This window comes from Lepidothrix coronata, unplaced genomic scaffold, assembly GCF_001604755.1.
Source record: "Lepidothrix coronata isolate B3197 unplaced genomic scaffold, Lepidothrix_coronata-1.0 Scaffold8, whole genome shotgun sequence".
Classification (NCBI taxonomy): domain Eukaryota; kingdom Metazoa; phylum Chordata; class Aves; order Passeriformes; family Pipridae; genus Lepidothrix; species Lepidothrix coronata.
In genome coordinates, this window is record NW_016690188.1 from 7223371 (window position 1) to 7235757 (window position 12387).

The 12387-nt window shown below is 36.2% G+C and overlaps 1 protein-coding gene across 2 annotated transcripts in view; it reads left to right on the forward strand.

Annotated features, from left to right (window-relative positions):
• The window catches only part of LOC108510047 (gamma-aminobutyric acid receptor subunit pi-like), a 47487-nt gene that overhangs the window by 16284 nt on the left and 18816 nt on the right, over positions 1-12387 (forward strand). For both annotated transcript variants that reach the window (XM_017839690.1, XM_017839698.1), the window contains 3 exons: positions 8052-8119; positions 9356-9573; positions 10217-10299. In XM_017839690.1, coding sequence (XP_017695179.1) covers positions 8052-8119; positions 9356-9573; positions 10217-10299 — 369 coding nt within the window. The remainder of the gene's footprint in view (positions 1-8051; positions 8120-9355; positions 9574-10216; positions 10300-12387) is intronic.

Below are 12387 nucleotides of genomic sequence, written 5' to 3' on the forward strand. Positions count from 1 at the left end.
GCAAGGCTGTAGTTCCTTTTTTCTGGCTGGGTGCTTTGTTCAGAGAGATGCTAAGGACACGCTGTTTGCCTGGAAATCCCAGAGGGGCTCAAGCACTTATCAAGTCTTTGTCACACACAGAGCCAGTCTAGCACCTCCAGACAGTGCCAGCATTGCTGCATATGCTCACTGCAGCTCAGGCATGCAAACACTGCCTCAGAAATCTTTGATGGATCCTTATTAGCCCTAGTGCTGAAGGAGTGAGATGACACTGAAAAAATACATTTTATTGATGCCATTTCTAAATGCACGGTTGTTGGTTTTGTGAGAAATAAGTTTGTAGGAATAATTTAGGTTAGGATAAGTCAGGAAATGCTCATCCTAGTTTTTGAACCTGTAGCTTTTTGCAAGATCATTTGGGATCACTTTCCACGTGATAGAGGCATGTGCTTGGGCTGGGAAGTGTATCTATCCAGCCCTAGCCCCTCTCTGTTACTGGCAAGGTGGGCTGCACCTCTCATGAGATTCAGGTCCAGAAGCAGAGCTAGTGAACTACCCAAATCCTCAGTTTAACAAGCCTGCAGATCGTACTTATCTGTGTGACTACAGCTATGCTACCTTTGTTCCATGTAATATTTTCCTTCTTTATATGGATATGGTTATTTGCCTGCAGCTGATGTACCTTGTGTCTGTTCTTTGTTAGAAAGATTTCAGTAGAACTGTCTTTACTCAGAATTATATCAATGGCTACAGCACAGCTGTCAAAGAGTTGTTGAAGTCAGAGTATCAATTTAGTCATTGATATCTCTTCTGTGACTTCCCCCTGTCCTATTGTCCCCAAATCCTTAATTTCTTTGGTATGATATTTGCATGTTAATAGTAAGAGACTGACCAATTAGAGATGGATCTTAAGATCAAGCTGCTGGTTAGACTTGAGTAGGCTAGTGAACAAATACATGGTAAAACCATAGAGTGGGGTATTCTGGTGGAGATCATCAGCTACTGTAAAAGCCTGCACAGTCCTGATATACTCTTAGAAGCAAACTTGTGTTTCTAGAAATATGAACAGAAAAGGATTGATATGCATATTAATCTGGAAATGTGTGTTTGTTGTCTGCAATGCACGAAAGGATTTGTATATATGGGAAACTAATATGCGTATGTTGATACGCAGAAATATCCAAAACCAATATGCTAAAATCAGCCTTCTTAAGACACTTGATTTCCTTTTTTTAAATTTATTTTAGGCCAAGATCCCTTTGCTTTCAAAAACATGCATATTTCTGTTTATTTGTGCGTTAGATACGCGCTCATAAATATGCATGAAGAAATTTGTCATAAAACTAGATGATATTATTTGTTGGCATCTACAGTGCTTTGAGCTTACCATTAGCTAATCATAGTGGAACTATGAAATGTGATTTTTATCAACTGTGAGAGGGCCAGGGGTTAGCTTGAATTTTAGAATAACGTAATTCAAAGTAATCTCAAAGTTATTTGTCCTTGAAAATTTTCTTCAGTCAGGAAATGGGAATTTTAGAATCGATACTTGCTGCCAAGATACAATCATACTCTTACAAAATCAGTGACACTTAACTCCTTAATATTTAGCAAAATGGGGGTTTAGTCCTGAAAAGAAACCTTTAGGTATAAACAAATGATCGTAAAATGAAAGTTCCTTTCTCCTAAAGCCAGAACAAACATAAATATTTACTAGTCAAGGCAATTTTATGACAGCTCATAAATTCTTAGTTTAATAAACCCTCTGTTTGCCTATTAGTTTGTGTTTGGTCCTTTTGTGCTGAGATTGGCAGATGACTGAAAATTACCCAAGTACATACAACTCAGCTAGTGTCATTAACAAGGGGACCATGAAGATATGTTTCATTTGAATCCAGTGACTGTGCAAAACAACATAAAAACTGTCTTCTCTCCTTGCATGAATTGAAACTAATGCTTTTCTAGATTTTAAGTCTGGATTAATCTCACCTTATTTTAGTCATCTCCTTTCTTGGCGGTCACCCTTCAGGCTGTTGCTACCCAAGTGTTCCGATTTTTGCATAACACAGACTGTCATTTCCATCTCTAAGCATCTAAATTAGGTGCCCAAAGTTGGATTAGTCAAAGCCAGTCTTAGTATGACAGAGGTTTGCAAGTGAAGTTGGCTGAGAGCTTTATGTTTGTCCATGGTGGGTGGCACACACCAGTTGCCAAATCACTGTTTAGTACAGAGGAATCTCAGTTGAACTGGTTATTTAGCTCTGCCATCATCTGAATGTTACTATTAAAAATGTTCTCTTTCCTTATCTATAGCATTTAGTGTCATTCTTAGAGCCGGTTCATCAAGCAAGTCTTCATAAACTGAACACATAGTTTTAATAGTGAAATTTTAAAAAATTACCTATCTAGAATGATTTTAGCCATTCTTTTGACTGGAATGTGAAATACACCTATACTAGATATTGCTCCTCAATATAATATCCATCCTATCCTTTTAAACATATGTGTAATGCTTCTATAGAAAAGTTGGTGTAAGGGATTTAAGAATGTGCAGTTATTTCCCTTAAATATGCTACATAACCCTAACATTTTATCTCAGCCATACAAGTTAATTTCAACCTCAGGTTTTCTGCTGAAACCGTGTAGACCAATTTTATAACTTTAGCTGCTGTGCCAAGACTCTCTGAATTAATGAGTAATTCCTGCTGACTTCAGTGAGCCTTGGATGAGGTCCATAGAGTTGTTAAAGGATGCATAAAATGTTGTAAATAATTTTATACAAATAGATTTTGTTCTGTGATTGAACGTGATAATTTAAGTGTTCTAATTAAAAAGACTAGGAAAAGGTCACAGCTAAGTACATTTGAATATAGAAGCTGCTTTCAAGTGGTGTAGAAAGGTGTCATGCTTAAATCAGTTATTCTAAATCACATTTAAAAGATTATTTTCCTTAGCTTTGTAATGAGTAATACATTTCATGGCTTAAGTTTTAAATGAAAGCAAATCAAATCTACGAGTCCAATCTTCTGTGTAAGGTCAGTCATCATGGGGTTTTTTCCTCAAATGCTGTTTATATTATGTTCTATGAATTTATTTAGATGAAGTCTTCAGAAGTGGACAGTTTACCCCCAAAGAGACCCAGAGATATCACAATGTTAACTGTGTCTAACCCCCTTTGATTTATTGAGGCAAACTGACAGGGTATGTGAGAAAGAAATACCAAAAAAATCATAATTTAAAGATTATTTAAATGATTTAAAGAGCATTTTATGTCCCACTTAGCCAATGTCTAATCCTTCAGAGAAAGGCAAAAAGCCCAGAATATGTAAACTTCAGCATGCAGATGATAACGTAGATTTTCCTGCCTTTTCCATGGAACTAAGAGACACTATGAGACTCACTGCCACCAAACCCAGCTTCCTGAATACAGGACAGTTTGGATTTTGGTTTGGGGTTTTTCCACCCCCCAGCCCTAAATGCAAAGTTCTAGAGGCTCTAACTTTCCAACAGTGATTAAGTTCAGTTAGAAAAAGAATCAATTTATTTGAAGTTTCATGTTGTGTCTAGCTTCCATCAACTGTCATCTTGCTTTGCTTTGCCAAAGAATGTGCACGACTTACTACTAGATCCATTTTGTGACATTGGACAAATCACTTCTCTGGCTTCTCTTTGAGGAGCTGAGTAAATGATGTTCCTTGATTTTTATGTTATATGCTCTGATATTAAGCTTCCGAATTTTTTGTCTTCTGGAATATTTCTTTCTATCACATAAACTCTGTCTGCTGTTTGCATATTTTTTTTTCAAATCTGGAAAACGAATTGTGTCACTGTCATCCCATAATAGTCTTGCCAATACAGAATAGATTGCACGATAGCTTAATTTTGTGCATTACTCCCCATTGCCAAAGCACAAGATGGAAAGAGCATGTTGAAATGATTATCTGTGACAACCTCTAAATCCTTTTCAAAGGCACTGCTTGCCAAGATAGTTTCTTATCCAGTATGTACTGCCTGCATTATTTGTCTCCACATTAATTGCTTGCATTTGGCTATATTGAAATGTGTTTTTTGACAAGTGATTTAACAAGTCTCCACCAATTTTTGTCTTGTCCACAAACTGTACCAGTGAAGCAACATCACTGTCTAAAGATTATTGATGTGAACAGATAGGATTGAAGCTGATTCCTGCTAGAAATGGGTCTGTCTTTTGATATCTTTATATCAAGAATTACAGTTGAGATCTGTCAGAAGGCTTCTCTTAATCTGTCCAGTTTCTTAATGTAAATATTTGTCAAGAAAAATATCTTGTGGTGGGAAGTTTAATGCACTGGAAAAGGTCTAAGCATAATGTATCTCTTTATGTAAGAGTTCCATAATACTCTAAACCAAAGCAAAGCTGGTGATCAGAGAGAAAAAATCAATTTTTTAGGAACCTATAATGAATTATTCTAGTGATAATTTTCCTTCTAATTCTCCGCTGGAGTTGCAGTATTTTATCCAGTGTTGCTGAAAAGATGAGATGTTCTTACAAAAAGCCACCTCTCTTGAGGTGTTTCTGAATGTCAGAATTGCTTTATGTTTTCTTAAACTGAATGAAAAAGAGCTCACACGAACAGCTCAGCACTGCAAGTTATTGATAGTGCCCATCCATTTCAGTAGTAGGTACACGCATGACACTGATGGTTACTTTGTTACTACCAAGTGTAACAGGCTGGGATCTTTGCAGTGCTCCAAACTTAATTTTTAGGTATGCTGTCTGCCACTCTTCTGACTGCTTTCCCATATGAAATCACTATGAATATCTATAAAGTGCATAAAGGAACAGTCCCTGTACATAAATTACAGGGAAATTTAAAGTTAAAATGTATGTTGCTTAGATTGCACAGCCATTGCTTAACAAGGCACTCCCTTTGGCAAGCCTTTGCCATGCATTGAAGATTTCCTTCGCTAATGCAGGACAGACTGACTTTAGTTTTTTTCTGAAGGTCAGTAGATTTCTTCTGAAGTTGTCATTGTACATACAACTTCTGCCAAACATATGGAAATGTAGGAACTGGCTGCCTCATCTGGTCTCCTGCCCAGTTTTTGACACTGTCAACAGGAGACCATTCAGAGGAAGTTCAGGGAAAACCCTGGTGAATAATTATGGGCAGACTCATTCTGTTATTAATACTTTACAATTTATAGTGCCTTTCTAAAAAAGCATTTAGCCTCACACGCAAAAAAAGAAATCAGCATTTTACTGTTAATGTTGTTCTGATTTGACTAACCGTTGTAGCAAATCAGTTCTCAGCAGCTTGTATGCTATTAATAAAGATCCTTTTCATAGTTATTTTCCTGCAGAACTCCTCCCATACAGCATGTTGCTGTATCTTAGGCGATATAATTTTCTGCTGAGTTTTCAGGAGTGCTGGGCTTGACAGACTAGAGCACTCGGCCTGTGCCAGCTGTCAGCTGGGGCTAGTGGAACAGGATGGTTTTGCCCTGACTACACTACCACTCCTTAGCACTTGAACCTCAAGGCAAGTCTGTGCTAGCACAATGTTTGAGCTTGAAGTACCTCTTAACCTGAGCTAGAGGTCTTGTGGTGTTTGGGAGTCACCAAACACTCTTTACAACTACCTGAAAGGAGCTTGTAGCCAGGTGGATATTGGTCTCTTCTCCCAGGCAACTAGCAGTAGGACAAGAGGATACAGTCTTAAACTGCACCAGAGGAGGTTTAAGTTGGACATTAGGAGAAGTTCTTCACAGAAAGAGTGAAGAAGAAGAGCATTGGAATGAGCTGCCCAGGGAGGTGGTGGAGTCACCATCTCCAGAGGTGTTTAAGAAAAGACTGGATGTGGCTCTTAGTGCCATGGTGTAGCTGACAAAGTGGTGTTAGGTCATAGGCTGGACTCCATGATCTCAGAGGTCTTTTCCAACTTAGTTGATTCTGTGATTCTCTAACACTACAATACTGTTGTGTTACTCAGGACTATTTTGAAAAATACTTCAACAGGAAAGAAAGAAGGAAGAGATCTACAAGTTCCTGTTTGTGTGATTCCAGAAAAATTAAACCCTGCTTAATTTCAGTAATCTTCTGGGAAAATCAGCTTTTCCTCTCATTTGTGTGACAGTAGCACTGATGATACTGTCATGCTGTTAGTGAACATTTCCCCATATCTGTATTACCTTACTAGGCAAGGACCAGGTGTTGTTCCAGCCAATAAAATATGATATAATAAAAAGAGCCTGATTATTCCCAGCCATGATTCCCACATAACCATCTGAACAGTGCATTGTCCTCTCATTAGGATGGTTGATCATTAGGCATATGTCTTGCAGGATGAGGTTCCCCCCAAATAATTGTGTGACAGTTGGCAACACTATGCTCTGCTACAGTCTGAGAATCTGTAGGAAGACTTGAAAAAAATCAGAAAATGGATTATTTTAAAATGTAATGAATTTTGAGGGTCTGACATATGTTCTGGGGCTGGCAACATGGTACCTGTAATAATGATATAGTACAACGGTAAGCATAAGTATTAATTGTCTCTGTTGCTGTTGCACCCCAGGAAGTTGGGCTGAGTTTCCTGGAGGCTTGAGCTTTTAATCCTAGAGGGAGAAAACATAAATGTATTATTGGAGTATCAAAACCTGAAAAGAATGGAAAGAAACAGAAGAACAAGCTGTCAGTGATCTGAGAGATTTTCAGTTGCTTTCATTCCAGAGTCATCTTCTAATAGATAAACGATTTCTTCTAAATCCTATATAAAATTTTATAGTATATAATAAACACACAGGTTACCATCTGGGCATGCTGCAAACCTACAGTCCTGCTTTAAGCTGGAGCTTTATATTTAAACTTTCAACTGAGTCCAAAACAAAGGATTTATAGATTTTTTTCAGGAGTGATAGGTGCTTAATGACTTTAACATATGCATTGCAAATAGAAAGTATTTTGGAAAAAATAAAAATACTAGTACAGTTATGTGACTTAGAATGATATACTTTTTCCTTAGTGTTACTCAGGGCAGGTGGAGTTCGACTCCATCTTCCTTTGGGTGCCATTTGGGGCCATATAGGAGCTTTGCATATAATGCATTACAAGGAGCCATGAGGGGCTTTCAGCAGTGTGCCTGTAATATATGGGCACTATCAGTTATGTAGACCTTACCTAAAATATTTCTCCGTTTCTCAGTACTGTATCCTTTGCTTCTCAATTGCTTGGGAAGATGCATTTATTTAATATTAATTTCCTTGTACAAGTGCTCTGTTAATTATTCTGCACATACGCAACCAGGAATAATGTTTCTGTGAAAGCTCTGCACAAATTCTGCATTTTAAAATGCACAGCTGGTGATCTTCCTTCCAATACTGTGAAATGCATGTTCAGAAGGAAACGAGAATCTGAGCATACTAACATTACAATAACAGCTACTTAGGTAAGGTATTAATCACACTGAATAAGCCTTCAGTTCATATTAATATTAAAAGGAAAATTAAATTACTAGTTTTCCTTTAGAAATGCAAATATCCCAAGTTTACTGCTAGTGGTTGAAAGCAAAATGTTAAAATGCAATGGCACAATATATACAATAATTTCCTAAATGGGCAGTTGATAAAGTCACTCAGCTGTGCCATCTGGATATTAACCATGTGACATGGCCAGGTGAAACTTCTTAGTCTACTAACATCTGATGGACCAGATGTTGCAACTGGAAGAATTCTTTCCACTGCTCTGCACCTCAGAGTAGAAGAGTGTGATGTATCATGGGGATTTTGCCTTCCACACCTTATTGTGTAACACTTTCCCCAGCACATTTTTTCTGGGGAAAAATCATATAAACTAGGAAGTATTTAAGAAATAAAGCCTGTTTATTAAAACTAAGACACTGTTAGCCTAAAAGTATTACATTTTCATTACAAATATTAGAATTCTTGCATAATTTCAGTTTGAGAAATATTTCCTTTCTTAAGAAAGCTTCTAAACATTTAGAAAAAAAAAACTGGAAGATTTTGTAGCCAGTTCTCCTGAAAACTGAGTGTGAAAGAACTATGAGCTACATTCTGACTTCCTCTTTTTTTTGCAGATGGTCCTGTGTCAGTTGGAATGAGTATGGATATTGCAAGCATTGATACAATATCAGAAATAAATATGGTATTGTAGCTTTTGCAGTCTTTTTTTTGTTCTGCTTGATAAGCTAATGTCTTGTGCTTACAGCTGCTGGCAATGTGACTTTGGGCTTGTCTCCTTGTGAAGTCAAAGTGGGTTAGGAGGTGGAATTTTATTTTTTGCTACAGATATAGTTTATAGCACTATAATAAATATAGAAATGCAGCTGCAAATTACACCTCTCACAGATACAAACAGAACTTTGCTACTGAGTATTAATCTTAATGAAAGGCATGTGGATCAGTATTTATTTTCCAGATTAAATGTCTAAATCTTTATGCATTTCAGAAAAATGAAGATGTATTCATGAGCCTTTGAAGTCACTGTCTTTCCTTATGATTAGACACAGCTGAACTTTGACTGTTTTTCTCTTCTATTTTTACTGTCACACATTAATTTATTCCAGCTGTGTTTCATGAAATTTGTATCATTTGTTTTTGAACAAACTATGAAATGGAATATATTTTCTAATTAAAGATCTTTCATTTGTACATAAAATAAAAGCCAAAATTCATTAATCAGCTATTAAATATTAGTGTATTAGTAATTATTAGTTACTATTTAGAAAGGGGGAAGTAAGGTTAGAACTTCAGATGAATTTATAATATTGATAAAAACACTCCATAAAATCAAAAGTTGATTTAAAACATGTTAGGAAATAGTGTTATTTTAACGTAGGACTGCAAGGCATATCTCAGTTGAAGGGGAATTGGCTGAACGTTATATTCAAGGTCTTGATAAATTCGGTACCACTGTTTCCTTTGTGATGTGGAAAGGATAAATTGTGGTAAAAGATGATGATTCTTGTTTCACTAACCTCTTTTGTCTATCTGAATTTATTCAATTTTTTCCAAAGTGTTCTTAAAAAAAAATCATTATTTATTTAGTAGTTTATGCAAACAAAATTATGTTTGGGACCACTTACATAAATAATTCTAAAATTTAAAGATTTACAGAGCCAGATTATCTGCTTACAAAGTTCCAATGACTTCAGCTGATTTATAGCCCCAGATTCAGGCCATCAGCTTTTACTGTAAGAACAAAATCTACCACCTCACATTGAGTGCTAGTAAATTTGTCAGTATGAGAGTCAGTACAGCTGCTGTTGGACATGGAGTGTCCCAGCTTATTTGTGCCCAACAACTATTTCCTTGTATTTCTGTAAAACAGAATACAACACAGGCTTCCTTTATATGATAATTTTGTTTTTTTCTCTTTCAGGACTACACAGCTACCATATTTCTAAGGCAGCGATGGACTGATGAGAGACTTTGTTTCGATGGTAATAAGAGTTTGAGCTTAGATGGTCGGCTTGTGGAAATGCTTTGGGTACCAGATACATTCATAGTGGATTCAAAAAGGTCTTTTCTTCATGATGTCACTGTTGAGAATCGTCTTATAAGAATATACCCTAATGGAACAGTCTTGTATGCTATACGGTGTGTATATCCATGTGTCAGCCTTTATAATTGGCATCTACTTACATTTTAAACTTTCCAGGTTAGCTTATTTTTTGCTTAAGAAAATGGTTCTGTTTGTAAAAGTAGAATATGCATGGCCTTGTAGTTCTATGAATAATAATATCATTGGCCAATATGAATAAAGTATTAAATGTAATAATAGATCTTCTCTTCTTCCCTAATTAGACCCTTTTGCTTTCATGTAGACCAAATACAGGAATTGGATGTTGCAATTCCAATTGTTTGCAATGAAGGGGAAGGCAAGCTGTGATTATTGACTTGCATTATTTATTGTGGATTATTCTTTATAACAGGGTTTGATAAATATAACCAAATCTTAAAATATATTACAAAATAACAAAGGAAAATGTGCACTATAAGTGAGAAGGGAGCAAACAGTGCTCTTTTCAGACTGCTGCTAAACCCAGATCATCTGGAGTGTTTCCTGTTTGGGATGCTATTACTCTTGCACATTAGATACCAGTAAATAATAGTGTGTTTTCCCTCACAGTAGGTATTTGCCTGCAAATATTATTTCAAGGAGGATGCATAGCATTTTTTTTGTTTTTACTGGTGAACAACTTTATGCTGTTAATAATTAGCAAACTGGTTTTTTTTCAAGGATCACCACAACTGTATCATGCAGCATGGATCTGACTAAATATCCAATGGATAAACAGACATGTACTTTGCAACTGGAAAGCTGTAAGACCCTTAATCCTTATTCTTTTTATACAACTAGAAAAATATCTGTGGTTTTTTAATGCTAGATATTATCAGGGTGGCTGGAATTTTCAAAGAAGGCAATGGACATAATGTGACCAGTGCCTGTTGAATTACAATAGAATCTGTGTGCAAGGATATCTGCATGAGACATCACTGAAAATATATGGCACTACTGAAATGCTGCAATGCCATTAATGATTAAGCAAAACATCGGGAGATTCTCACAGGCTTGGTTTTGCAGTGCATCCTGCAGTTACTCTGTTGGTCTTCAGAGGGAGTTCTGTGAGCAGGCATTTTCTAGCACAGACGAGGAAATTTTTTTTCTCTTTCAGAGAGTGTGTAATTTTTTCCCCTGAGATACAATTCCTTTAGGAGAGAAAAAAATTAGAATAAGGCTTATTTGTAAGACATATAGTTCATCTTAATAATTTACTGTTTTCATACTGAAAAAATGTAATTGCATGGACAGGTCTGAGATTGATGGAAACAGGTTTATTATGGCTTATTTAGTTGCCACTGTACCAGTGCCCTGGGAGACAATGTTATCAATTGATGGACCAAGACTAAATATACTTTCTCATTTTATCAACCGATGTCCTCATATTTTCTTTAAAATATGCTCTCTAATACTTTGTAGACATGGTTACTTTGCAAACACCCAAACACACATTTTCATAGTTAACTGTTTGCTATTATTCTGTTCTTTATCTCTTCTTGATAATGACCAATTAAAAAATTGCTGTAAAATTTCATTTTAGACAGAAACACAAGGGAAATGAACCCAAAAACCTTCTTCACACAGGAGTCCCTCTAGATAAGCAGTTTTATAAGATCTGTTTAACAAATAATGATTTGAATTAGAATTGGAATTTATCTCTAATTTATTTTCCTTTGAAGAGCATATTGGTAAATCAATGTATATGGATTTAAATCAACAGCAATGCCTAATGAGTCATTTAGTATTTTCTTTAGTTCCATAATGAAATATGTGTCCCACAGGAACTTACAATTTATTTGACAGAATTAAAAAAAAAAAAAGAGAATTCCCCCTATAATTAAAACTAAGCATTTTTCAGATTGATTCCATCTGCTTTTTCAACAGCACACAAGTGTCTCCTGTCCAAAGGGAAAACACAGTCACATCCTAACAAATGCTCCGATTGCAATGGAGTTTAGTTTTGAGGAAAACAGCTAGAAGCAATAAATACAAAAAGGAAAGAGTGTGCCTTTGGCTGTGGCCCTTTTTTTTCAGTGCACTACAGTCCTTTCTTTTGGGTAGGCTGGAATTGGGGGTTGTTTCCTCATGAGATAAGCTACGGTAATTTATAGATGAATAATGACACCATCCTAGAATACTGCTTGCAAAGACCATTACCTGGATTTTAAGTACTGTGAGTGCAAACATACATGCACATCCGCACACATATTGATGTTTATAAAGAAAATAAATAAAATGTAAAATATACTGCAAAAATTTGAGCTGAAACAAAGTGTTAGGCCCTTTATTAAGTGATTATCGAGATATTATGAAGTAATGGCTTTACACAGTAAAGTGTCCCTACTGACCTCTACAACATACTATTCTGCTATTACTAGTTAATTATTTTAATTGACTTATACTTTCTACATAGCAAAACACATTTTGGCCAAAATGCCTATTTTTTTTTTCCCCTGTTACTGCAACTCTTTAGAAGGTAGTACTGACGTATGTTAGGAAACAGAAAATTGTCACTCTGAGTCTCTGTTGATATGGCTGCTGTGACGTTTGGGAAACTGGAGAACTCCTGTCTTGCTTGGTGCTGCCAGAGAGGTTCATGCTCTCTGCCATGTGGCAGGGAAAGCCACTATTCATTCATTCTGGGCTGAAGGTTTTTTCTCCTTTCACCCCCCCCCCCAGGCCTCCAGTCTGAATACATATTCATGTCTTGGACCCATCTCTGAAATTTTATTTCCTTTTTGAACTTGTCTTTTACCATTTATTCAGTGAAGAGGCATGTGAAGGCACTTAACTTGTGCTTGACAATCAGGGAAAATTAAAATTAGCAACAGAAAGGTAAAGAAACTAAT